Below are 26,271 nucleotides of genomic sequence, written 5' to 3' on the forward strand. Positions count from 1 at the left end.
GTGTATTATGGTAATACAGCAAGAATAAGCACTTGCACATTTCAAGACCGTTTTGCCCCTGAAGCAGGTGGAATTTGCCACTAGGCTATCCTAGGCTGTAAACTAGGAGCCGCAAGTTTATTGAGGCGTACAGAAATTAGACGCTGAAGTGCCAAGTAAAGTAAGATAAAGGAGTTCCAAGCTTTTAAATAACTTCTTATATCACAACTCTATTTTCAGAGGTCACTTAACATTGCTCCAATATATTCAATTGTTCCCACCAAAAGAAACGAATATAAACTTGTCGAATGCTAGCAATTGAAAGTGAAGTCGAAGTTTATTGACGGTTGAAATCAACATATGTGCTTCTCATATCGCAGCCAGTGTGGCTTCCGTAATATAGTGTCGATTTCTCTTGCTTTGGGGCGTATGCGGTATTAGTGTTGTGTGACGAAATGCATAATGAAAGTGGCGCTACAGATATTAGACGAAAACAAAATGTAATGAATAATTTTTAATCAGATGTGTCTATATTTTAAAGTTTACAAGCGTTATTAATACAAATAATTACAATTAGTGGAAGCTATGTAGCATGATAACAAATTTGTTAATAATAATAATGTCGGCAGGGGTCAAAATTTTATGAATCCAACCCCTCTTGCCCTGAAGTCTGTGCACTGTGTAAACCTGAAGCGTTTCACAGGTTTGAGGAAGAATCTACTAAAGTTTGACCTATGTATAAGATAGAATTGATATTGATAAATGTGATTGAGTGCTTATTTACCAACATAGTGCTATGAAAATTTCGGTACTTGGCTCGCACTTTCCAACATGAAGACACTAAATAAATTAACCAATGCTAATTGGAGACTCACTTTTTGAATAGGAAGAAATTTGTTATTAATACTTAGTTTCACGGTTCCAATTATTTGCTGCTCGTATATTTGGCATAATACTATTATCTAGCAAAGCGCATAGTTCCCATGGTAATTGATGCCTGCCTTCGGTTTTGCAGTAGTTACGAGGTTGATGGATGAAATAAATGAAAGAAGTCTATCGTGGGTGGGAAATATCATTCCATCGTCTGGCTTGTTCTGTTAGGGGAAACGCCTGGGAAGACCGCAACCTGTTTTACAGCAGATTGGCTTGACTCGTTCTGATTTTCCGTGACCAGAGATAATACAGAGGGACATGGCTGTTCTTTCATTCCATTTCCCCCCCCCCCGTATATTTGATTTAATTTGCTTTATTTTACTTCGCTTTTTGTGCCACTTTTGGCTAATTTGCGAAGATGGGGATGAGTGATAATATGATGAAATTGATGAGTTGACACTCACAAACATCCATGCTAAGGTCGTAATTCGAACCCGGAACCCCTGGTATCGTAGCGCGATATGCTAACCACTCCGCCACGGGGGTTGGCCTTTTCCACTCTATACTTCTGTAGTGAATATTCAATTCGCTTGAAATGAAATCTTCTCTACTGACAGGAGGTTTTCTCTGTTGTATGTGTCTTCTTCTAAACTGCCGCCCCCCGTGGCGGAGTGGTTAGCACATCGCGCTATGACGCCAGGGGTCCCGGGTTTGAATCCTGGCCTGGGAATGGGTGTTCTTTGTGAGTGTTCATTCATCAATTTCATCATGTCATCGCTCATCCCCATCTTCGCAAATTAGCCAAAAGTGGCACAAAAAGCGAAGTAAAATAAAGGAAATCAATAACAATTCAATTGAATATTCTTCTGTAGTGGTTATTCAGTGTTGACCGGGGTGTGTAAGAGATGCCCTGAGAATCCACCCAATTCCGTGGCGGAGTGGTTAGAGTAGAGCTCTACGAGGCCAGAGGTTCCAGTTTTGAATCCCGGTCTGGTCATGGGTGTTATTTGTGAATGTCCCTTCATCAATTTCATCACCACTCATCCTCATCTTCGCGATTATCCAAAAGTGGCAGAAATGAGAAGTAAAATGATCCAAATCAATAACAAGCAACAACAACCAAAGTTCAAACTCACTTCCACGCAGTACATTCCTGTATCCTCTGTCTTGCAGGCCAATGAGACTCGGGCGTCTGGACCCACTGCCAGTATACTCCCCTGTGTCCTGTGTCTGTCCTTGTGTGTGCTGAGTGCCCCTTTAAAGCCTCAGCTTTTAACTAATGTATGGAGATTTTATTCTTGGAAACAGTACCGTTTTAATTATTGTTAAGGAATTTATGAATGTATTAGTTTCAAAAATCGATTCTGTAATTTTAAACATATATATTTTCTTTCTTGTTAAGACCCGGTCCTCAGTTTTGTGTTATTGTGTTACGGGAAAAGTAACCAATGCGCTGATGAGGCCAGAATCTCATCTAGATCAATCGCGACGATGAGGATAAATGCTAAATTTATTAAAGAGATTAACGAACGAACTCAGAGCGTGTCCGCACTGTCATGTATTTGCTAGTAGGGAATTGTTTGTAATAATATGAATTGCACCGTATGCATCGCCTCTTGCAAATTCTTTTCGAAATTACTGATTATCTTCATTCGCAATTTGAGAAGAATGCTCCTGTTTTAACGTATTACGTGGGACACACTGGAAATTTGCCGACTCGGTGGAGACCCATAAGTTGAGTGTTCGACTCAATCTCAGCGCACAAGAGTGTGGGTTGTAATCTATATCAGGGCATGTGTGTTTCACGTTGTTTGTCCTTCACACATTTCATCTCATTTTCATTCACCCTCATCGTCACAATTAGCCTACAGATGCAAAGGCGACGTAAATCGCTTAGTTAACCATGATAGTTAGAGCACTTTTGGTAATAAAAGAAGATACGTGATTTTTAACTTTTTACTTGGATTATACAGTGAACAACAAGAGGAGAAAAATAGATAGCTTATATCCGATTCCTTGTGGTGACACTGGCTGCTACTGTCAACGATGCACTATTTAGTTCTTACTAAAAGAGGGCACCCTTTGCTTATAGTCAGTTCCGCTGTACTTTTTAACCTCCGTTTCCTATGGAATTCTCCAATGCAAGTCGGAACATTCCAGGAGACGGAGGAAACCGGATGTGAAGCACACGAGGAAGCAAACGTTCTGAACCGCACTGCCACGAACTTAGCCGGGTTGCAGAAGTTTGCGCTGTTGCTACGCACAATCCCATGTGTTCGGAGGTTTAAGAGAATAAAAGATCTCGTTATACAGTTGTAGAATTGGTATTTGTGATACAAACTGACAGTATTTGCTCTAAAGGCTAGGGATGATACAAAAGTGGCCCGGAGAGAGGTCGGCCTCACGATCGAACTAGTCAACGCAGCCCGGTTGACGTTGCCATACAGTCCGCTGAAACCAGCTGCTTTCGTCCCGCTCTCGCTATGCTCTTCCCATATGTGGCACCAGCGCAAATTCTGCCCAGCAGCCTATTTTCATGGCCGTGTGTTTAGCCATATGCAATATATTGGTACTTTTGTAATTACGTAAATCTTCAAAGAATGAACATTTCTTCGTTAAATTTGTACATCTTTCACATTAAGGTCAAATGTTCCATTGTCTTACTTAATACAATCTTGCTATATTAACACATGCGATCGGAGTATGGTACTTACTAACCCGTTTATTACTTTGATTAGTAATTAATTCAAAAGGCTATATATACACTTTTTTTTAATTTTGCCAACAGGGACGACCATGTTCAAACTTTCCCAATATCTCAATTGCTTATTACTAGACCTTAGATTTTAAGTTTTTAACCTATTTTTTCCTTTAGAGGTATGTAAGAAATAATACGTTATGTCAGCGTTACGTTAAAATACGCAACAACTGATGAAGTTTTATAGAGCCTAAAAAAACTGTTTTGCTTGTTATATATATTTATAAATGTTTTGCATAATTTTTATGTCACACAGAGGCATTTGCTTTGTTAGGTCACGAACAAATTCAATGACGAACGTGTTTGAAACGTACTCTCTGTCGATTTTCCTTCCTCCAAATCCATGTTGATTTTTCAAAGCTCTAAACAAAGCAAAATGTCTAGTACCACTTTTACCTGTACAATCCAAAGTGCGAACTTCAGATCTGTGTGGTCTTGCTCACTTTCGCGTCACTTCGGTGCCTTGTAACATTTGAGCATTGAAGTTTGCACCACTGACTATGTTTTTGTTGAAATATTATTTTCAGCATATAAGATGATCCTCACAGACAAAATTGCAGAGTTTGACTGTGGATAACATGAAAAAAGATTGTTGCCTAACTGTACGGCAAAGAGTGGATTTTAATTGCAATTTCCAGTGGTATGTTCTGCCATCGCCGTAGGATTAGGCAACACTCATAACGTTATGCAAGATAGTGCGTATTTCAGGATATAGGTGTCCCATTTCCATTGCCAGTGACTATACCTAATCAGCATTTTTCAGGAATTTTGAACTATTTTACTTTCTATTGAACCTACTTCAGGATTTTTCGAGCCTAACTTAAGATTTTTAGGACCTATTTTATGATTTTTAGAACCTATTTTATGGTTTTTAGAACCTATTTTATGATTTTTAGAACCTATTTTATGATTTTTAGAACCTATTTTATGGTTTTTAGAACCTATTTTATGGTTTTTAGAACCTATTTTAGGATCCTAAGAACACACTTTTAGAACCAAAAGGTCCGAGGTCTACTTATTACACGCGATGTCGTGACGTCAGTCAGAATCTAACTTAATCTTTTACGAAATTGAAACGTTTCCTCTTCCATTTCATCTCTGTCAAGAATCATCTGCATCAGACGGCAAGACATTTACAGAATCATTTCACTTGCATGGCGTGTGATCGTTCGTCAGAGCATCAAGGAAAACATCTTAAAAAGCGGAAATATGGCAATTTTATTAAAATTCTTAGTGTTCTCAGCTGCCACAAGGGGGAGCTACCAAATGACATGAAAAAAAAAAGTTGTGAGAGGCAAAAAAGTTAAGGAAGAATGAAATGTTTTTAAATCAAGAAGTGATGAAATTATAAAACTAATCGTAGTACAATGTGTGAATTCGTTTGTTACATATTTGGTCTAATTGTTGGAAGGTAGTGTCCAAATTCTTCTGGATTTTAATAAATTATTAGCTATTTATATATGCCCGGCCTAATTAATCAGAAATACGAATAGGCCTATATATTGTTCTTTGATTATTGAGAATTTTTTATTGAATTTATACGGCTTGAACAACAAGCATTTTAACACGCGGCGTGGTTGATTTTACATGAAACAATTATACGTAGTATCTTAAAATACTACAGTATAGGACAATGATGTGAACAATACAATTTTACATTCAGAATTAAATTACAAACTATCCCAATAGACAGATGATCGAACTTCGGAACTAATTGTTAAAAAATATTCATTTGTTTTTCCTCAACAAATAAATCAATTGAATGTTAGAAGCGGATCCGACCTCACTAATAACCTAAGAGTTATAAGGTGTATTTCCTGGACGTATGTGCACTACTTACAATCTGAAGGTATGCTATTTGCTTTCTCTAATTTAACCCAGTTATAGCAGCTCTGGGAACTGCCTAGCCTCTATAATATGTTAGCAAAGGTGGTATGTTATTTACTCCGTCTCTGACCAAGATCGATTGGTTGGTTTTGTTTATTTATTCTGCTTTTCTACCACTTTTGGCTAATCGCGAAGATGAAATTGATGAAGGGACACTCACAAAGAGCAAACATTGCTAGGTCGGGATTCTAACTCGGGACCCCTGACGTAGTAGCGCGTTTTGCTAACTACTCTGCCACAGAAGTCGGCTGTCCAAGATCGAAAAGCAGCAAAGCTAAGTTCGAAATTTACACGCCACAGTATTTACCACACAAGTGAATAATTTGTGAAAGTGTGTTTAGGTAAGGATTGAATTTAGCTAATTGTATTATCTTTGTTCATTTTGGTGGAATATTTTAATATAAATTTGAATGAAGACTGGTTGCAGTAGCTACTTTCGAACAGCTGCATTTCGATTGAGATCATGTTGTATGGGAGTATAATTTATCCATTAGTCACGAAAGGTAAGAAGTATCACCTTTTGTCGTGAAACTCGATTATTTTAAATTTATAATCTGAAGAATGAATGGTAGGAAAACGTAAACTGGAATACTACGAGAAAACAATCGCATAGCGTAATTTTAGCTAGTGGAAGATAGACCATCTGTTGACCATGTTTCACAAAACTAATTTGGAATAAGTATGGGGATTTGTCTAGGTTGACTTGTCTGAAATATCACTCGCTTGGCTACTATGTGGATGGCATGGCGCAAGTTCGAGTCCTGAAAGAATGCTCATGGTCGTCTAGTGCGAAAGTCTCTGAGGACCGCACAACCTCAGAGTAGGTAGAGTAATGGCATGGTATGTTAGAGACCCAGGTTCGAATCTTTGTCCAGCCTACATTTTTCACTTACATTTCTACGTAATACAAATCCTGAGAGACACTAGGCACCGTCGACAGCAACAGTGTTTCAAAATGCAACAGATCTCGTTGCAGTTAAACTGACGGAGAAATTCAAACAGGTAAAACAGCGGAAGGGAAGAATCAGGAGAAACAGGAACTGGCTCGGTCGCACATTCGTACAGCAATGGCACTGTATGCAAGGACTCGGGTTAAAGTCTTAGTCAGGCCTGAAGTTTTCAATTCAGTTTCTACGAAATATCCGTTCAGATGGGTATGGTTCTAGAATGCTGTCCTCATCATACGGTCGGAAATGCTTATGTGTGTGTGGGGGGGGGGGTCTCTTGCTCATGTAGTCAGAATATAGGTGAGTTTAACTATTCTTACTCACCAGGTTCGTAACTATTCCCACATACGTGTTCACACTTTCATTTTTCGCAAAGAAACAACCACGCCAAGGCTAGAACTTGAGACTGGAACTTTCGGTGGTGAGTTCGTGAATCACAATCGAACATTGACGCGGTTACTTAGACTTAAAAAGTCTACTGTTACAATTCCAGTGTCGAGAGTCCGTGGATCTTTACCTGCAATTGGCTACTAACATTTAAAATCGCGTTCACAATGTCGACACTGTGTCAAACAAAATGCCACACAAGTCTTCAAATTAAACCACAGGAAGATAGGATTTGCAAATCAGACTTCCCCATACCCTTCTGGCTGTAGAAGCGGCAGAGGTTGCTGGAGCGTGGTGCTGATCACAGGGCAAAGATGTACCTTCATTCTTCACCATGGAACTGAGTATGGCTTTGCTTTGTCTTTCTTGGCCGTACAGACTCGTAAGTCATTGCTTTGTGTTGATAGACCGGCTTATATTAACAATGACGTTTGAGAAATTAGAAAGTTTTATTAAATTTCGTGTATAATAATGGTGAGGTGGAGTGCTGTCAGCTAGATCTCCACACCGAAATGTACTCGAGCCTCAAAATACATGCACATCTGGAAGTGTCGAAATATTTCATTTTCGTATTCCATAAACATATAACGCTAAAAAAAAGAAACATTGAATATGAATCATGAATAAAACTGTAGGCTAAAAATATGGACATCATAAACCAATTTTGAACCTCGGCGAAATGATTCCTTCCCAACATTTCAAGAAGTGCGGTGTTTTTTGCTTTTTTTCAATTCTACTTTCAGTCATAACGAATATTAGTTCCTTTAACTGAACCCTGCATGAACATGGGCGAAGGTAAGGAGTATCACCCTTTTGTGGTGAAAATCGGTAAGTATTAGAAGTTGAATGCATTTTCGTATGTAGTCTATAAGACGATTTTGAGGTCTTCTTCAGCAACCAGAGCGGGCAGTGGCGTACCGAGTGTGGGAATTTGGATGGAGATTATAAGTTTATCAATTAAAATAATACCCAATTTCGCGCGCGCGCGCGCGCGTGTGTGGGTGTATGTACACAATATACAATATTGATAGTATCCATTTGCAGGTTGGGTGTGGTACAAATTATTTTACAAAATTTATGAAATCTTATTTTGTATTTATGATTATCGGCAGTCATAAGATACAGCCGCAATACGATGGTGAACTGTAAACACACACTAATCAACATTGCTAAAGAACACCAAACTATACCACCTCTCTACACCTGTAATGCTGTTATGAGTCTAGGTTTAGACTCAGGAATCTTCAAGATTGTATAAAGATATTCATGGACGTCTGCAGGTTTTTTCCAGGGAGGGGCAAGGAAGGTATTTTTTTCCAGGGGGGCCAACATGGCATATTTTCCTCAATAATAGTGTTCATCTCTCAAAAAACCTTGCTTAAATTTGAATTTATCATGTTCGTGTAATAATTAACACACATTATTGTGGCTGAAATTAAATTATATGTGTGAAATATGTAACTTTTGGTTGACTTTCGTTTCCCAGGGGGGACACGGCCCCCCTTGCCTCCCCTACAGGACGCCCATGAAGATATTCGTGCAGGCATAATTCGAACACACGACATTACGACGGCATGCAAATTGCCAACAGAAAAATTACAGTCGCACAATTTGCAGCGTAGAAAATATATTATTTTCGCACAAACTAATTTATTTCTTCGGGACAAAAAGAAAAAGAGGAAAATAAAGTTTTGACTTACCACAGAATGATGCCTGGTACAATATGGATACCCACAGCAAGAAGCATTTTATTCCTCTAGGGTCTGCACCCATAACTGCAGGAATTGCATGGACTAGGGGGCATATGAGCTAGAAATGACCCAATATTTTAGTCCACCACTCTCTCGGAACACACGAACAACGTTAAGTGTAAGTTAACGCCAAGATTTCGCGCAACAGTACACTTACGAACACTGGTATAGTGCTTCAAGTTTCTCGGCAAACCGAACGCAATTCCCAATGATTCGTTTTTCCTGGCGCCAACAGTCGTTTGAAGTCGACTTGAGTAAAAATCACAGATTGACACTTTGCACTGCAATCACTGTGCCTGCATGTGATTTCTCACCGCACAATCACAACTGTATCTTCCGGTTGTGTCAGTTCTAGGTTTTGTTGTTGAACTGTTTACACAGTAAATAGACACCGCACTGGTTGCCAAAAACCAAATAGGAATTCTGTGAATCCAAAAGGGCGTTTTTCCTTTTTCAAGCGCTACCACTACGGTGCGTTAAACAGCTGGTTGGCATCAGAGCTGATGAGAACGTTGACATAGTGATGGGGAAACCGGTTTGGGGTGTTGCACCTCCTGGTTTCAATCCTTCACCGCTGTCTCTCCCTCTCTGTCGCACTACTTTCGTGAATGACGTCTCGCACCTGTTCCCCACCGGGATGCTAAAACAGGACGCCCATTTTAAGCTTAGCTTGTTTTCTTTGTTTCTTTGTTTTCCTCTTGTCTCAGTCGGGAAACGAACTCCGGAGAACTCAAAGCAAAGCGCGTTGCTGACAGGACCGTCGCGACTGGTGAGTAGAGGTTCGCCGTTCTTCGACGTCGTCAATGTTTGGATGGGCGGGGGGTGCCGTAGCGGGTGGGGGCGAGAGGAGGGCGGGGGGCTGTGTGCAACGGTGGCGCTGGAGGAGGTCGTAGTATTGGAGTGGGTGGGCTTCGGGACGTTGGCGTCCGTTTCCCGGACAACTGAGGATAGCGACGCGCAGGCGCAGAACGCATTTCTCTCTCTCGCTTCTACCGCGTTTGAACTCTCCGAAACCTCTGTGCGGTGCCTCATTCTCTTTTCTCCATCCCTCTCTCTCTCTCAGTGTTGCGAGAGCGCGAGAACACGCGCGTTGGACTCACTTTAACACTTTGCCTATAACGCAAGTTCCTTTTCGACCCCCATTTTTTTTTTTTTTTTTAATAAAAGAGAACTGCTTCCCCGAGCCACGACGCTCGCCGAAGGAGCAAAGCGACGAAGCCACAACAACAGCCCTCTTTGACAGGCCACACTGTTGTTTCGTCCCCTTACCGTGTCAGCTCGAAATAATCATTACAATGCATGAGGCTGGGCTTCTAGCTAAGTTGCCAATACTCTGCTCTTGAGGAAGGGAATTAATGGCTTGAATCACGGAGTCAACTTTTGGCTGACAGGTACCCGACTGCAGAGTATGAATTAAGCTTTCGCTATGGGACAGAGGCTACACGAGGGCATCCATTGTTTCATCTAACTATTAGTATTAACATTTTAGTATATTATTATTATTATAAGAAGAAAAACGGCGGAACCTGTAAAAATGACGCCCTGGTTTATTTAAGGGCACCAGCGCATACCTTCGAATGCATGCGGGTGGAGGCAGGCTGCTTCGGGGGGTTGCCCCCCACCTTTATTAATGACATTCCTTCTTGTTTCTTATTTTACATGACTTTTCTGCATATATAGGCTAATCGCCAAGATTTCTGACTCTTCTCTGCTAATTGTCACGGTCAAACCTTAAACACTAGGATGTTCTCTCTGCCTACTATTACTAGGCCGAGTGAATTTTCACCCACATAATTTTCTATTTTAGTGTATATGAACTCTAAAGTTCTATAAAAATTATAGGCATTCCAGAAACAGTTTTAAAACATACATTTTCCACACAGGGTAAAAGTAACGATATATTGTAGAAATATATTTTTTTTGTAACATACTTGTATTGCAGATTTATAAACAATCTTGTTAATAGTACAAATAAAATTTAATTTATGTAATTACATTTGCACTCTTTCAAAAAAAGTATAGTCTTACACAATAAAAGTTCTAGGTACCATAGACAGTTTTACGTACAGTTTTTCTATATCCTTCTTCCACTAGTCGTCTTCAAAATGAACAAAATTTGGCGTTCATCCTCATCAACGATTTCAGACTAAATTCAACACATTTTTCAAAATCTCACATATTTCAAATCAGACACTTATTTTTTAAGATGTGCTGTTTTCATCCACTAAATCCAGTAGCGGCAATTAAGGGGCGAGGGAGGGACAATTGCCCCTAACTTATTGCAATTTTTGCGCCCTCACTATGCTAAATCTTATCTACCAAGGGAAAATAAACTGTCCTTGCCTCCCTCCAGTTTTGGCACCTTGTCCCCCTAGTTTTTTTTAACCCAATCATCGCCACCGACTAAATCTATAAATATTGGAAAATTTTGTTCCGGAAAAATACTACACAAATATTACATGATTTTATACCCAGCCTAGTGTTTAAGGGTTGAACACTCTTTTCTTTAAGGGTTAAACGAAGATCCTGCTCTTTGACCATATAATTTTTTAGAAAAAATTATGGAGAGGATTCCCATGCTAGTGGTATGCAATCTGTAGTCCGTAGCTTCACACCTCTAGCGAAATACTTAGCTACTACTAAACTAACGCGAGTTTATATTTTTAAGTCCACTTTATGCACAGAGAGACTTATAGGGACTGGACCTACTCTTTAAAGTAGGATCCGAACCACATGAGGTATCGAACTTGAGAACTCTTGATTACAAGGCGACTTCGTTATACAACGCTATCGGAGATGTCCTGCTTAGCTACTACTAACATCCCTCGTATATAGATCACATCATCAAAGAAATGAAGCCGTGAATTCCATAACACCACTAAAATCCACCATTTGTCATTCTTATGAGTTTATACAGGGTGTCTCATAAATAATAGCGCAAACTGACACAGGTGAAAGTACACGATAATAGGTGCAAAAAAGTCTCAGCAAATATTGGCCTCCAAACGAGCCGTTTTCGAGATAATCGCGAATGTGTGGTTACAAGCCGCCACTGACGTCATTGTTTGTAAACGTCGTCCTAGTTGGTAAAATGCTAATGATACAGTAAGAAAAGTCATTGGAGATCTCATTGCTGGACTGTGTACTGATTGTATCTATCCTGTTTGATTCCAACGCCACCTCTCGGAAATGTTCTGTTTTGTAAACAAAAAGCAAACCTCGGAACGCGCAAGGAGTAAAGCACTTGGTGTTTACAAAATGCAATCAGTGACGGCTTCTAACTACACATTATTAGCATTTTACCAATTAGGACGACGTTTACAAACAATGAAGTCAGTAGCGGCTTATAATCACACATTGGCGATCATCTCGAAAACGGCTCGTTTGCGGACCCATGTTTAATGAGACTTTTGGCTTCTATTATCGTGTACTTTCACCTGTGTCAGTTTGCGCTATTACTTTTGAGACACCCTGTATACATGGTCAACTAGTGTAAATGTTGAATCCTATGTAATTAAAAACAACACATATTGCCAGCTTGTTATAGCCTATGTAGGACTTATGGGGGTCCAGTATGCAGGTTCATAGCTATCTTTCATCGGTCAATCGGAAGGGTTTATTTAATCCCAATTAAAACAATCCGAGCCAGAGAAAGAAAGAAAGGGCTATATTGTTCCATGTGTAACTGAGTCGAGTTTCACATGCGTGCTAGTCCAAGGTCCCGTGTTGTCATGACACAAATAAGCTCTGAACAACTGATCATATTGTGTAGCGTCTCGAGCTTCCAAGGCTAAAGGAAATGGATGCTGAATTCATTAACAAACCACACGCTGTATCGGGAATCTGTGGAGCAAGGCCACGCATAACGGTAGGGAGAAAACGAGTGGTGGATCAGTCCGCGCTGCTGCAAACGTCTGGTAGCTGCAGCCACGTTCCCCTCCTTTGACTCACTCCCTCTCTCACACGTTGCGCAGAGGCTTGTTTTCGTTCGCTGGCTCCAGGGTCTCACTTGTCGCACACTTATGAAACACATTCTTACGTCAAGCCCCGACCTTCGTCTTCTTACGTAAGCGCTGATTGGCCAATTTCTTTCGTTGTTAGGTTAGGCAATTTAGGTTTAGGGATGTTAGCATAAATACACTCGCATTTTTTCAGGATTTTACCAAAAACGCGTTATTTATGCTCGAGAGCTAAACCTAACATGCCTAACATATCAACGAAAGCAGTTGACCAATCAGTGCTTACGTAAGAAGACAAAGGCCGGGGCTTGACGTAAGAATGTTTTTCATAAGTGTGCGACAAATGCGGCTACCTTGCTCCAGAGATTCCCGTGACAGAGTGTTCCAGCAACGAAGTCAATGCAAGTTAAACGTCATGTGAACGTTTCTAACTTTTCTATGCATTCGTCGAAGAATATGTTTGCATTTATTTATTTATTTTGATATTTGATGTTCCCTTCGCTGAGGGAAAGTTAACAATATGACCTTCAACTTATTTTCAGGACATTTCTGCGTCGTCATTCCTGATTGATTCCCCTTACAAAGGCCACTCACTACCCATTGTTGCCAGGACAAAGGCCTGCATGCTCAATAAAGCTTTGTGAAGCAATGGCACACACTCACATAAAAAGGCTGGAGAAGAAGAAAAGAGTATCCATGACAATTGAAGCTAAGTTCAAATAATTGGCATTGCAAAGCCGTATGGAGACAAACGTTTTGCTGTAGATGTTTAAAACCTAGCTCTTACAAGGGAAATATTTCATGTCTACAAAAGCCCATAACAGACGTGGAAGAATGGTGGTGTACCAATTAGGTTGCTCTAATTGTTTGGAAACCTTTTGTTGTTCTTGCATCCTGCTGAAAATTCAAGGATGCTCTTCTTGTCAAAATAAGGTGCCCGACAGCTGAGATATATCACATGACTCCCATGTGTACCGGTAAATAGTGTAACACGCAATGAAGTCACGAAGCATGAGGTCCAATTCCGGGTTTGGTATGTTCTCGAGTCTCGAGATGCATGTACTCGTGCATAAGGGAGAGTCGAAAAAAATCAGCTGTTTCGGATCCACTTTGTGCATAAGTAGGCAAATCAAAGTTTGTTTCTACTCCATATTGTGCTCAGTTTGTTTCGAATCCTCTTTGTACAATGTTAGGCTAATTAAAGTTGGTTTGGAGTCCATTTTGCCCAAAGGCAGTCTAATCAAAGTTTGTTTCTAGTCCACATTGTCCTCAATTTGTTTCGAGTGCACTTTGTACAATGTTAGGCTAATTAAAGTTGGTTTGGAGTCAATTTTGTCTAAAGGTAGGCTAATGAAAGTTTGTTTCTAGACCATTATGTCCTCAGTTTATTTCGAGTATACTTTGTACAATGTTAGGTTAATTAAAGTTGGTCTGGAGTCCATCTTGTCCAAAGGTAGGGTAATCAAAGTTCGTATCTAGTCCACATTGTGCTCAGTTTGTTTCTAGTCCACATTGTGCTCAGTTTGTTTGTAGTCCACATTCTCCTCAGTTTGTTTGTAGTCCACATTGTGCTCAGTTTGCTTCGATTACACTTTGTACAATGTGCGGCTAATTAAAGTTGGTTTCGAGTCCATTTTGTCCAAAGGTAGGCAAATCAAAGTATGTTTCTAGTCCATATTTTGTTCAGTTTGTTTCTAGTCCACATTGTCCTCAGTTTATTTCAAGTCTACTTTGTACAATGTTAGGCTAAATAAAGTTGGTTTGGATTCCATTTTGTCCAAAGGTAGGCAAATCAAAGTTTGTTTCTTGTCCACATTCTGCTCAGTTTGTTTCGAGTCCACTTTGTACAATGTTAGGCTAATTAAAGTTGGTTTGGAGTCCTTCTTTTCCAAAGGTAGGCTAATCAAAGTTTTTTTCCAGTCTACATTGTGCTCAGTTTATTTCGAGTCTAATTTGTACAATGTTAGGCTAATTAAAGTTGGTTTGGAGTCCATTTTGTCCAAAGGTAGGCTAATTAAAATTTATTTCTTGTCTACATTGTGCTCAGTTTGTTCTGAGTCTACTTTGCACAATGTTAGGCTAATTAAAATTGGTTTGGAGTCCATCTTTTCCAAAGGTAGGCTAATCAAAGTTTGTTTCCAGTCTACATTGTGCTCAGTTTGTTCTGAGTCTACTTTGTACAATGTTAGGCTAATTAAAGTAGGTTTGGAGTCCATTTTGTCCAAAGGTTGGCTAATCAAAGTTTGTTTCTAGTCCATATTGTGCTCAGTTTGTTCCGAGTCTACCTTGTACAATGTTAGGCTAATTAAAGTAGGTTTGGAGTCCATTTTGTCCAAAGGTTGGCTAATCAAAGTTTGTTTCTAGTCCACATTGTGCTCAGTTTGTTTCGAGTCTACCTTGTACAACCTTGGTGACAATGAAGTTCGACCAGAAAGGAATACGTGATTAAATGCACAGAGGCATAGGCGGTGGATTGGGTGACCCGCAGAAGTGACGCATGTGTGTAAGAGGAGGCGTGTGAGCAGGCAAGAATCGTGATCCCAGCATGTTGCACCCAAAGTCACGTAAAGAACGAAAACGGCGAACTATACGCGTGACATTGAAATTCGACCAGGCACCAGACCCATACGGAAAAAATTCCAGATAGTGGCGCATTCGACGGAAGCATGACGTCACGGACACGATAAGGGAGTCCGCCGTATACAAGCGCGTGCTGTGCACCCAGGAACCGCAGTGCATCATCACCATGGCCGGGGGCAAACCTATTGACAACACCGTGAGGAGAAGAGTGGTGGAGTTGCAACGGGATGGACTCAGTGAACGGGAAATAGGGTGCCAACTGAACTTACCCAAGTCAACCGTCCACTGCATCATCAAACACCATCAAAATACGGGTACTACAGAGCCAGATAAGGCCCCCTGTCGAAAACGCCTGCTGAGCGTGCGTGACCTACGGATATTTAGGCGCTATATCCAGACCAACAATCATGTCTCTGTGGCCGAATTACGACTGTGGACTCGAGAACGCTTTCACATTGAAGTGTCAACCTAAACCATTCGCCTTTACCTACAGCGATGCGGTTACAGAGTGTACAAGGCGAAACTTAAACCCTTCCTTTCCATGTTGAACAAAGGCAATCGACTACGGTGGGCACGAATGTACCGGGGATGGACATTTCGGCAGTGGAACAGGGTTTTGTGGACGGACGAATCCATTTTCAATGTTGTGTACGGGAAAATACGGAAAACAGTCATTTGTCGGAAGGAGGAACACAATGAAGCAAAATGTTATGCACGTCGGGTACAGAAACCTGCGTCAGTGATGGTATGGGGATGCATGACGGCATCGGGGGTTGGCCCACTACACGTCTGTGAGGGCATTGTGAATACACACGCCTATACACGCATACTGGAGCGGCATCTTCCCACAGTGCGAAAGCACCTGTTCCACAGGCGGCGTCTCATCTTTCAACACGACAATGACAGGCCTCGTACAGCGCGGCTGACAAGAGAATGGTTAACTCGCCATCACGTGCAAACTCTGCCATGGCCACCATCGAGTCCCGACATCTCGCCCATTCAGAATGTGTGGCGTGTTCTTAAGCGACGTGTGCAACAGAGGGGACCCACGACAGTGGCTGCTCTTATCGCCTGCCTGCAGGAGGAATGGCACCGCATCGATGTGGAATACCTTGAACGACTCGTCCGCAGCATGCCCCGACGCATTGCCACAGTTATTCGCCGACGGGGCGGCGTCACACCATGGTAAACAGGATCCCCTCTAACAGTGGTCGAACTTCAATGTCACGTGTAGATGGACGAAAATGTTTTATTTTGTGTGGACACCATACATTGCTGCGTTGCAGCGGAAATTTATGTTTTCCTTTCTTCCATGTAGCCTGCTGAATAAAAGATATTCAGCATATACATGTGTTCTCCTTCTTTCACAACGCACTCCTATATTTGTGACTGGTCGAACTTCATTGTCACTAAGGTTGTACAATGTTAGGCTAATTAAAGTTGGTTTGGAGTAAAAAGTAGGCTAATCAAAGTTTGTTTCTAGTCCACATTTTGCTGAGTTTGTTTCTAGTCCACATTGTCCAGAGTTTGTATCGAGTCCACTTTGTCCACTTTGTCCAAAAGTAGGGTAATCAAAGTTTATTTCTAGTCTACATTTTGCACAGTTTGTCTCGAGTCCACCTTGTACAATGTTAGGCTAATTAAAGTTGGTTTGGAGTCCATTTTGTCCAAAGGTAGGCTAATCAAAGTTTGTTTCTGGGCCACATTGTGCTCAGTTTCTTTCGAGTGCATTTTGTACAATGTTAGGCTTATTAAAGCTTGTTTGGAGTCCATTTTGTCCAAAGGTAGGCTAATCAAAGTTTGTTTCTAGTCTACATAATGCTCAGTTTATTTAAAGTCCACTTTGTTCAATGTTAGGCTAATTAAAATTGGTTTGGAGTCCATTTTGTCCAAAGGTAGGCTAATCAAAGTTTTTTCTTGTCCACATTGTCCTCAGTTTGTTTCGAGTCTACTTTGAACAATGTTAGGCTAATTAAAGTTGGTTTGGAATCCATTCCGTCCAGAGGTAGGCTAATCAAAGTTTGTTTCTAGTCTACATAATGCTCAGTTTATTTAAAGTCCACTTTGTTCAATGTTAGGCTAATTAAAATTGGTTTGGAGTCCATTTTGTCCAAAGGTAGGGTAATCAAAGTTTGTTTCTAGTCCACATTGTGCTCAGTTTGTTTCTAGTCCACATTGTGCTCAGTTTGTTTCGATTACACTTTGTACAATGTTAGGCTAATTAAAGTTGGTTTGGAGTCCATTTTGTCCAAAGGTAGTCAAATCAAAGTTTCTTTCTAGTCCATATTTTGCTCAGTTTGTTTCTAGTCCACATTGTCCTCGGTTTATTTCGAGTCTACTTTGTACAATGTTAGGCTAAATAAAGTTGGTTTGGACTCCATTTTGTCCAAAGGTAGGCTAATCAAAGTTTGTTTCTAGTCCATATTTTGCTCAGTTTGTTTCTAGTCCCCATTGTTCTCAGTTCGTTTCGAGTCCACTTTGTACAATGTTAGGCTAATTAAAGTTGGTTTGGAGTTCATTTTGTCCAAAAGTTAGCTAATCAAAGTTTGTTTCTAGTCCACATTGTGCTCAGTTTGTTTCGAGTCCACTTTGTACAATGTTAGGCTAATTAATGTTGGTTTGGAGTCCATTTTGTCCAAAAGTAGGCTAATCAAAGTTTGTTTCTAGTCCACATTGTGTTCAGTTTGTTTCGAGTCTACTTTGTAAAATGTTATCTAATTAAAGTTGGTTTGGAATCCATTTTGTCCAAAGGTAGGCTAATCAAAGTTTGTTTCTAGTCCACAATGTGCTCAGTTTGTTTCGAGTCCACTTTGTACAATGGTAGGCTAATTAAAGTTGGTTTGGAGTCTATTTTGTCCAAAGGTAGCCAAATCAAAGTTTGTTTCTAGTCCACATTTGGAGTCCATTTTGTCCAGAAATAGGCTAATGAATGTTTGTTTCTAGTCCATATTTTGCTCAGTTTGTTTCTAGTCCACATTGTGCTCAGTTTGTTTCGAGTCCACTTTGTATAATTTTAGGCTCATTAAAGTATGTTTTTGAGTCCATTTTGTCCAAAGGTAGGTTACTTGAAGTTTGTTTCTAGTCAACATTGTGCTCAGTTTGTTTCGAGTTCAATTTGTACAATGTTAGACTCATTAAAGTTTGTTTCGAGTTCATTTTTTCCAAAGGTAGGGTAATCAAAGTTTGTTTCTAGTCCACATTGTGCTCAGTTTGTTTCGAGTCCACTTTGTGCAATGTTAGGCTCATTAAAGTATGTTTTTGAGTCCATTTTGTCCAAAGGTAGGTTACTTAAAGTTTGTTTCTAGTCCACATTGTGCTCAGTTTGTTTCGAGTCCACTTTGTACAATGTTAGGCTAATAAAATTGGTTTGGATTCCATTTTGCCCAAAGATAGGCTAATCAAATTTTTTTTCGAGTCCACTTTGTGCAAAGGTACGTTAATCAAAGTTTCTTTAGAGTTTATTTTGTACACGGATATGCTAAATTGTTTCGAGTCGTCTACATTACGCACAGGTAAGCTAGTTTTCATTGGGCCTACAGTTTAAAGCGGGATACAAATAATGCACTTGTGCCTCCAAGGAATCACAATACACCATCCTGAAGGAAACTATGGTCAGAAGTCTGTTTGAAGCTCCTAAAATGTGTTACTATCGGTGTTTAGAGAATAAAACTCCATTTTACGTTAAAGGACAGACACTCATGACAGAATATACATGTGTACAATGACGATTCCTCTCAAAGTCTACAGGGAATAATATATCTCCAATTTTTGGATAATTACTTTTTAAAAGTAAGTGAGTTTCAGCTACTCTTTTTGAAATGCAACTCTGTTATAGTTACTATTACTTAAAAATAATATTATCTATAATTCCTAGAAGGTTTTGAATGTATGAAGTGAAACTCTGCTCCCTCTTTCTTTACTGATGACCAAGGAAAATTAACTCGCTCGAATTCCTTGAACTCCGGGACTTTTTGTGAATTATCGACTCCGGGAATTCTGCGTGAATATCTGCGTGAATTTTTAACCCTAGACATGAAAAAATGCAACTTTTATTAATCCAAATCCCATTTAATTAATACATATTTATAAATGACCTGGGGCAAGTGTTTCACATATTATCTTTTTATTGTCATCGAGGAATAAAAAGAAACCTGCGGAAAGCAACAGAATTCTCTCAGTCCCTTTACTTTGTTAGTGCCCTTTGCAGATCAATCTGACAGACGGAAGATCAATGTAAGATAAGGTATCTCGAAGTTGAATAGTTAATTTTGAGTTGGAATTTCATGTACAATTAACCATTTTTCGTAGATTAGTATATACCGTAACATTTGTTACTTGTGTCTGGAGATGTAATTCGAGTCTGAATATGTGAAAGGGCACGTTAAATTAAATATTTTAAATATTTGAATTATAATTTTTGAATATATTGGACTTTTTATCTTGTTAATACGTATATATTACCAAATAAAAATAGTACAAGATAGGGAAACTTATTTATTGAACGACCCTCGTATATTTTTGTGTGTATGTGTGTGGGTGGTGAGAGGCAGCAATACGTAATAGAGAAAACATCTGCTTCTACTCTTGAATTTTTGGAAAGTTCGTGTTGAAAACCCGGAATTAAACTTGAATTTTATCATGGTCCTAGAGTGCCACCCTGTTATAAAAATCCTTTTAGGTGTAAATATCAAAATACAGCCGGTCCTCGTGGCTGAGTAGTAAGTACATGGCTCTACGATGCCAGCGGTTCCGGGTTCGAATCCCTGCTTGTGCATGGATGTTTGTGAATGCCCATTCATCAATGTCATTACTCTTCCTCATCTTCGCAAATTAGCTTAAAGTTGGACAATGGCGAAGTAAAATAAAGAAAATCAATCAATCAATCAAACTTTAAACATACAGAGGTAAGAAATGGAAGTAAATCCTTATATTTAACGTGAGGCAAATATATTTTTTTTTGTATCAAATGTACTTAAAAATTATTTTTTAATTTGTCAGCCTATTATAAGTAATTTAATTTATATTTATCAGTCGATTATAATTCAATTTTATTTATATTAATTAGTCAATTATAAGTTTATTATATTAATATTTATCAAATAATTATAATTTAATTTTTTTTATATTTTGCAGCCAATTGTAGGTTATTTTTTCTCATATTTAGCAGCGAATAATAATGCTGCTGGCATTAGTTCAAAAATGTCAGCGAGTTTTACAGTTACTCGAAGAAAGTAACTAACCTATATATTCCAAACACTGGAGCTATCTAAAAAATGAATGAATCGTCGCAAACGGGTGCAAGGTTAGAAAATATAACATCATTAAGTTAAAATAAAAAATCGCGTGTCTCTTTCGAAATTAGTGAAATGAACAATTTCGTGAATTGTGGTATCAAAATAAACTGCTCATATAAATACAAGGAACAGGGCCATCTGCACGTTGGAAATTGAATCTTGCAAAAGCTAGTTTCGCCTGCTTCGTATATATGTAGGACGGTGAGAAGGGAAGACTTGCACTAATTCATTATTCATGTGTTCAAAGTGCTTCGTGCGATCTTGCTCCACCATTTCTCAGGGTTTCCAAGATCAAGTGAAGTTCTTGTCCACGAATTGCTAATGTACCGTTTCCATTTCGTTCGTTCATCGATTTGTTACGCCTGGTGCAAATTTTGAAGATCACTTACCTAGGTACACTTAGACTTGCATTCTAATCGTCATTATTGTTCTGCTATCTTCAAAGTTTTTATAATTTTTATTTCATTATGATGCTAATGGTCCTAGGTTCTAGTATTCTTGTTTTGTTGTTGTTACTATTACAACACTTTACAATAACTTCGAAGCTAATGGAGCTTGACACTAACTGAATATTCACCACTGTTCGAGTTGTGATTCGTGCACACTTAAATACCACCTGTGAAATCTATTTTAGCTTTGCCGTCACAAGAGGTCAGTGAATAATATATTTTATATAAAAGTTTATTTTCTTTGTATTTGTAGATCTAGTTTTGTGTTCCCCTCCAGTGAGTTTGTATTAATATGTGGTTTCTCTAACATGTCGTAAAGTATTGCTCCCGTGGTCAAAAATGAATATAATATGTACGATTTTACTAAAATCGTACAAATTTTTAGTATGATTTTATATTGTTAGAAAAATCATTATACACTGAAGAAACGTATTGACATGAAACTTAGTAACCACTTTCTGTGAATTGCAAACAAAAGTTAGTTGCATGTTGCATTTTAGTTAATAATACTACTTTGTGCAGGTGGATATATGCTTGAGGGTAGCTACATTTTAATGTACTTTCTGTGTTAATATGTTTAGTAAAGATCATGCTATTACGGAACAACTGCACTTCTTTGTATAGTCGGCGTGAAAAATGCTTCAAATTGCACCTTGCGACACACATGTACAGTCACGGACACTTCTGGGTTGTAATGATTCTGTTGAAAATTAATGGAATTATTACAACACAGAAATGTTCGCGACTAGGAGACAGGTATATTAGTAAGTACACACAAGCACACACACATACAGATCCAGAATTATATTTATTTAATGCAAGTACATGGGAGAATTTAAGTGGAATAAAACGGCGATTCAGTCAATCATTTTGTTCAAAATTCCACGTATGCAACAGTATTTGCAACACATTTACTGAGGAGGCACTGAAAGGGTTGCAGTGCAATTTGCTACATGTCACAAGTCCACCTCTTAACTCTTCTCGAATTATCGCTTCTAAATTGGTCACAGCTAGAAGCTTCGGTGCGCAGATATTTTTCTTTAAGGTACAGTACCAGGCAATCAGGAGCGTATATTCTAGGCTAGATAGGCTATCTGCGAAGCCTGAAGCCCAGAGGGTAAAACACACAAGAAAAATCGATTAGAAACTGCGAATTAACCTAATTTCTGAAAGAGGATAATGAAGATTCTGCAGTCGGCAACCTGAATTCTTAAAAGTTGGCAACCTGAATTCTGAAAAGTTGGCAACCTGAATTCTGAAAAGTTGGCAACCTGAATACTTAAAAGTTGGCAAGTTGAATTCTTAAAAGTTGGCAACATGAATTCTTAAAAGTTGGAAACCTGAATTGTTAAAAGTTGGCAACCTGAATTCTTTAAAGTTTGAAACCTGAATTCTGAAAAGTTGGCAACCTGAATACTTAAAAGTTGGCAAATTGAATTCTTAAAAGTTGGCAACATGAATTCTTAAAAGTTGGAAACCTGAATTGTTAAAAGTTGGCAACCTGAATTCTTAAAAGTTTGCAACCTGAATTCTTAGAAGTTTGCAATCTGAATTCTTAAAAGTTGGCAACCAGCCTCTCGAGGGGATAGCAACGAGCAAAGTGTGTGTGTGTGTGTACTCACTTATACCGGCGGTTTACGCGAGACTAGTCCTTCCTCCATAGCCTAGGGCCACGTGTCATAGTGAGATAGTCCAAGTCTTGAACTCAGCATAAGCCACTGGAGGCAATAGAAATGGGACACCTAGATCCTGAAATACTAGCTTCCTTGAAAGGCGTTATGTGTGTTGCCTAACTCTGTGGCAGCGGTAGGAGTTACCATTGAAAATTTGTTATTAAAATGCACTTATCTCCGTACAGTTAGGCAACACACTTAACATATTCAGGGAAGTGAGTATTTCAGAATTTAGTTCATGAAATGGTATTACTTTATCAGCTAGATCTGCCTGTATCATTTTTTTTGCTGGTGATTGTACCTTTACTGGAAAAATCCAAGTGTATTAAGCTTGGACTTTTCTCCGTCAACTGATCCTTATCACGACGTTAACCCATCCATACCACCCCCACGGTGTAATGTAACATCGTAGGGTTGTAATCAAAGAGTCAAGGGTTCGATACCCGGAGGCGGCATATTGTGGTCCGGGTCTCAATTTGAACTGTCGGTCAAGATTATTATAACTGTAAGTCATATCTGTGCAAAAAATTATGGAATATAATAATAATAATAATAATAACCTGTGTCGTAACAGCTCTTGAATGCCAAGGCCTACGTACCGACTGCTGGCCTGACTCCCTCATGCCTCACCAGAGGTGGATGATCACCCAACAAGTTACGGGATGACGTGTGGGCAGCACGACGACTCCCCAGTCGTTGTTGTTGGTTTCCATGACCAGATTACACGAGTCCCGTAGCCTGGGTTGCGCCTTAGACCGCGGCGCAAGGACAAGATGCGGAACAAATAAAATACAGAAACGTTCTCTTTTCGATTGGGGTAGTGAAAGTACGTAAGTTTTAGAGCGGGTTATAAAGCAGCATCTGTTTATAAACTACTGAAAAGCAAATTCACTAATATCGCCTAGAGAGACAGACCTCGCTCCACGTGGAACGACCAAGATCAACAGCACACTCAATCTATGATATTTTTAAGTCAATTTTATGCACAGCTAATCGGGACTGAACCTACAATTTAAAGCGGACTGCGAACCACTATGAGCCTCCACCGGGTACCGAACCTGGGACCCCTTGATTTCAAGGAGAAATCTGTGAAATGAGTAAGCTAACCTGATTACTTAAGCTTCCACAGAAAAATATATAGAGCAACACGAATTTGGGTCACCCTGTTTATAAATATATAAAAAAAATTAAGCGTCGCAGGAATTCAGTGAAATGACTGTACTGTAAACTTCACTCTGTTTTCGATAACCACGATAGGAGGCTGAGTGATCCTAAGATACGCTATAACTAAAGAATCACAATAGAATCATCTTAGGGAACGAACCTATTAGTAGATCCCTTACGTCCTGGGCGACACGCATTGATCTGAATACATTGTGCACAGGAGAAGTAAATCCTTTCAGGGCCTGAGAAAGCACTTTGTTGGGCCAGCCATTGACACCCATTGAAGCATTTCTCTAAGGAGAGACTGCAATCTCCTCTGAAGGGAGTAGCGCTCTAATTGTCCCCGCGATACCGGAACGCCGTTGGCAATTCGGTCCTTACAGAGAATCGAACCCAGGACATCTTGAATCAAGCACGGCAAACTTTCACGATGTGTTAGTGATATCAAGATGATCCTTTCATCCTTGAAGTCTCGTTTCGACGCTACGAACCCTCGAGAAACTCCATTTCAGGACGACTACGAATTTTTGGTAGGGGTAGCTAATTCAGGACTCGTTTCAATAACGTACAGAAATTTCGTCCGCTAGATGTCACGCGGAAGCTTGTTATGTAAGGCTCTCTCTCAAGATTGGATTATTTTAGTTTTAGCTTGCGAAATAAGATACCTATTGACATTCCATAGTGTCTATTATATAGTTTCTGCAAATGAATAGAAGATACAATAATAATCATTTAATAGTTTATTTAATCGCACTGAAAGCAATCATTTGACGAAAAAGATAACACAATTTCGTCTCCATTACGGGCAGTGTTGCAAGTCATCCAGAACAATGCTTCTATTGCAAGTGGACACGGAAGGACTACAAACAATCAAATCCCTGAAGACCTGAACTATCATAGTCCACGATGTCCATAGTTCTGGTGGACACTCCCAACAATAGTTGTTTACTTTAAGCTTGAGGAGAGCACATCTTCTGTAGTCTTCAGGTGAATAATAACTATACGCTAAATTTGTTTTGACATGATCGAAATTCGAACATGGGTCATTCTGGAAGTAGTATATAAAAAGTTCTAAGGGGATACGTCATCGGAAGTGAGGAGTGGTTATTGCACCGAATCAGTAATATAACGATCCTAAGTTCGATACCCAGCAGGTACAATGTGAATGGAGAGAACAGGTAGTTGGTGAAAGGATTTGGAACAAACTGTTTGGCAATGGATAAGTGACGTCACCAGAAAATTACATTTGGATGGACAAATATGTTATGTTTCACAGTGTAGTAAAAGCGTGATAGATGAAAAGCCGAGGAAGGATACTGACCTCCACTGTTTACTGTCTGCAAACGGAACAAGGAAAGTAGGGAGGTCATTTTCTTATAATTTTATGGCCAATTTATAGATAATTTCTTTTTAGAAATGTTATGTCATCAAGTTCAGAGTCACAAATGTCTAAAACGTTCCCCTCTATAAGGTTTCCATTTCTTCAACATATTATTTAATATCAGAGATCATCAAATCTCATAACCGTTTCCCCTCCCCTTTTGTTCGGGGGAAGGCAAACCAATTAATGCATGCTTCCATGCTTCCCCCTTTCCACTCAATGTGTCAACGAAAAGTATAAAATTGCCCGATTAGCCTTTTCTACATTACTTTCAGAGTTACCTTAAAAAATGATGAAGCAACCAGATCAAATTTCTACGAGAAGCTCTTAAAACGGCATCGCATTTCAGGGAAGGAGAAACTCCCTCCCCTTGCCCCCTCTCTCTCTCTCTTCTGCCAGACAGAAAAATCAATCATCCTTTGTTTTCAGGAGTGGTCTTTCCTGCCTTTGTATGCAAAGGATTCAAAGGAATCGTTTCATCCTGGAAGCCTTTGAGTTAATTTTTCCCTCCGGCTTTGCAGAGAAAACAAAAAAATATCCACTGTCAGATATCTATTCTTCTCAAATCCAATTTCATCTGTGACATCCTAAACTTTTGTGTATTGATCTTAGATAATAAAGAGAGAGGAACTATTAGCTGCATATTATTAGGAGAAATTTATTTTCTGAAATGCGTTCTTATTGTTTGGCACCGTTTGTTTCATTAAGCTGGTTTTACAGGGGGCAAACGGGGACGGGGAGAGTTTGCGACGTTTTTGTGGTCATCAGTCAAGATACGAATGTTGCTCCCCTAGTAGCAACACGATAAATGTAGCCATATGCCTACACTGATACCATTTTATACATGGGATAACTGAACATATGATTCAATCCCATTGGTATCCACCCTGCAGTTCGTTAGCTACTAAAGTCTGCTATTCGTTCCGTCTACGTAACTAATAATTGTGTTCAAAGAGTTTCCACACAGAAGGACCTCGGTGTCATCTTTGATGAGAAAATTTCCATTTCTGAACACATCTCCGCAGTTACGAAGGGTTCCATGCGTATGCTGGTTCTTCTCTAGACGGCGCCAGAAATTTTCGACTGGGTGGGCAGAAGCGCCATATTGATAGATTAGGGTGGGCAGTATAAATGAAAGACCATATATAGTATATGTGTGTATGTAAGTCGTATGTATCACCCTCTGTCT

At 39.5% G+C, this 26,271-nt stretch overlaps 1 protein-coding gene across 1 annotated transcript in view; it reads right to left on the reverse strand.

Annotated features, from left to right (window-relative positions):
* Window positions 1-9,336, reverse strand: part of LOC145987260 (uncharacterized) — a 309,766-nt gene extending 300,430 nt beyond the window's left edge. The window contains exon 1 of the mRNA XM_083121775.1: window positions 8,532-9,336. Within this exon, the coding sequence (XP_082977901.1) occupies window positions 8,532-8,604 (73 nt within the window). The 5' untranslated portion in view covers window positions 8,605-9,336. The remainder of the gene's footprint in view (window positions 1-8,531) is intronic.
* Window positions 9,337-26,271: the final 16,935 nt, after the last annotated feature.

This window comes from Lepisma saccharinum, chromosome 4 (assembly GCF_977018435.1).
Source record: "Lepisma saccharinum chromosome 4, izLepSacc3.1, whole genome shotgun sequence".
NCBI classification, from domain to species: Eukaryota; Metazoa; Arthropoda; class Insecta; order Zygentoma; family Lepismatidae; genus Lepisma; species Lepisma saccharinum.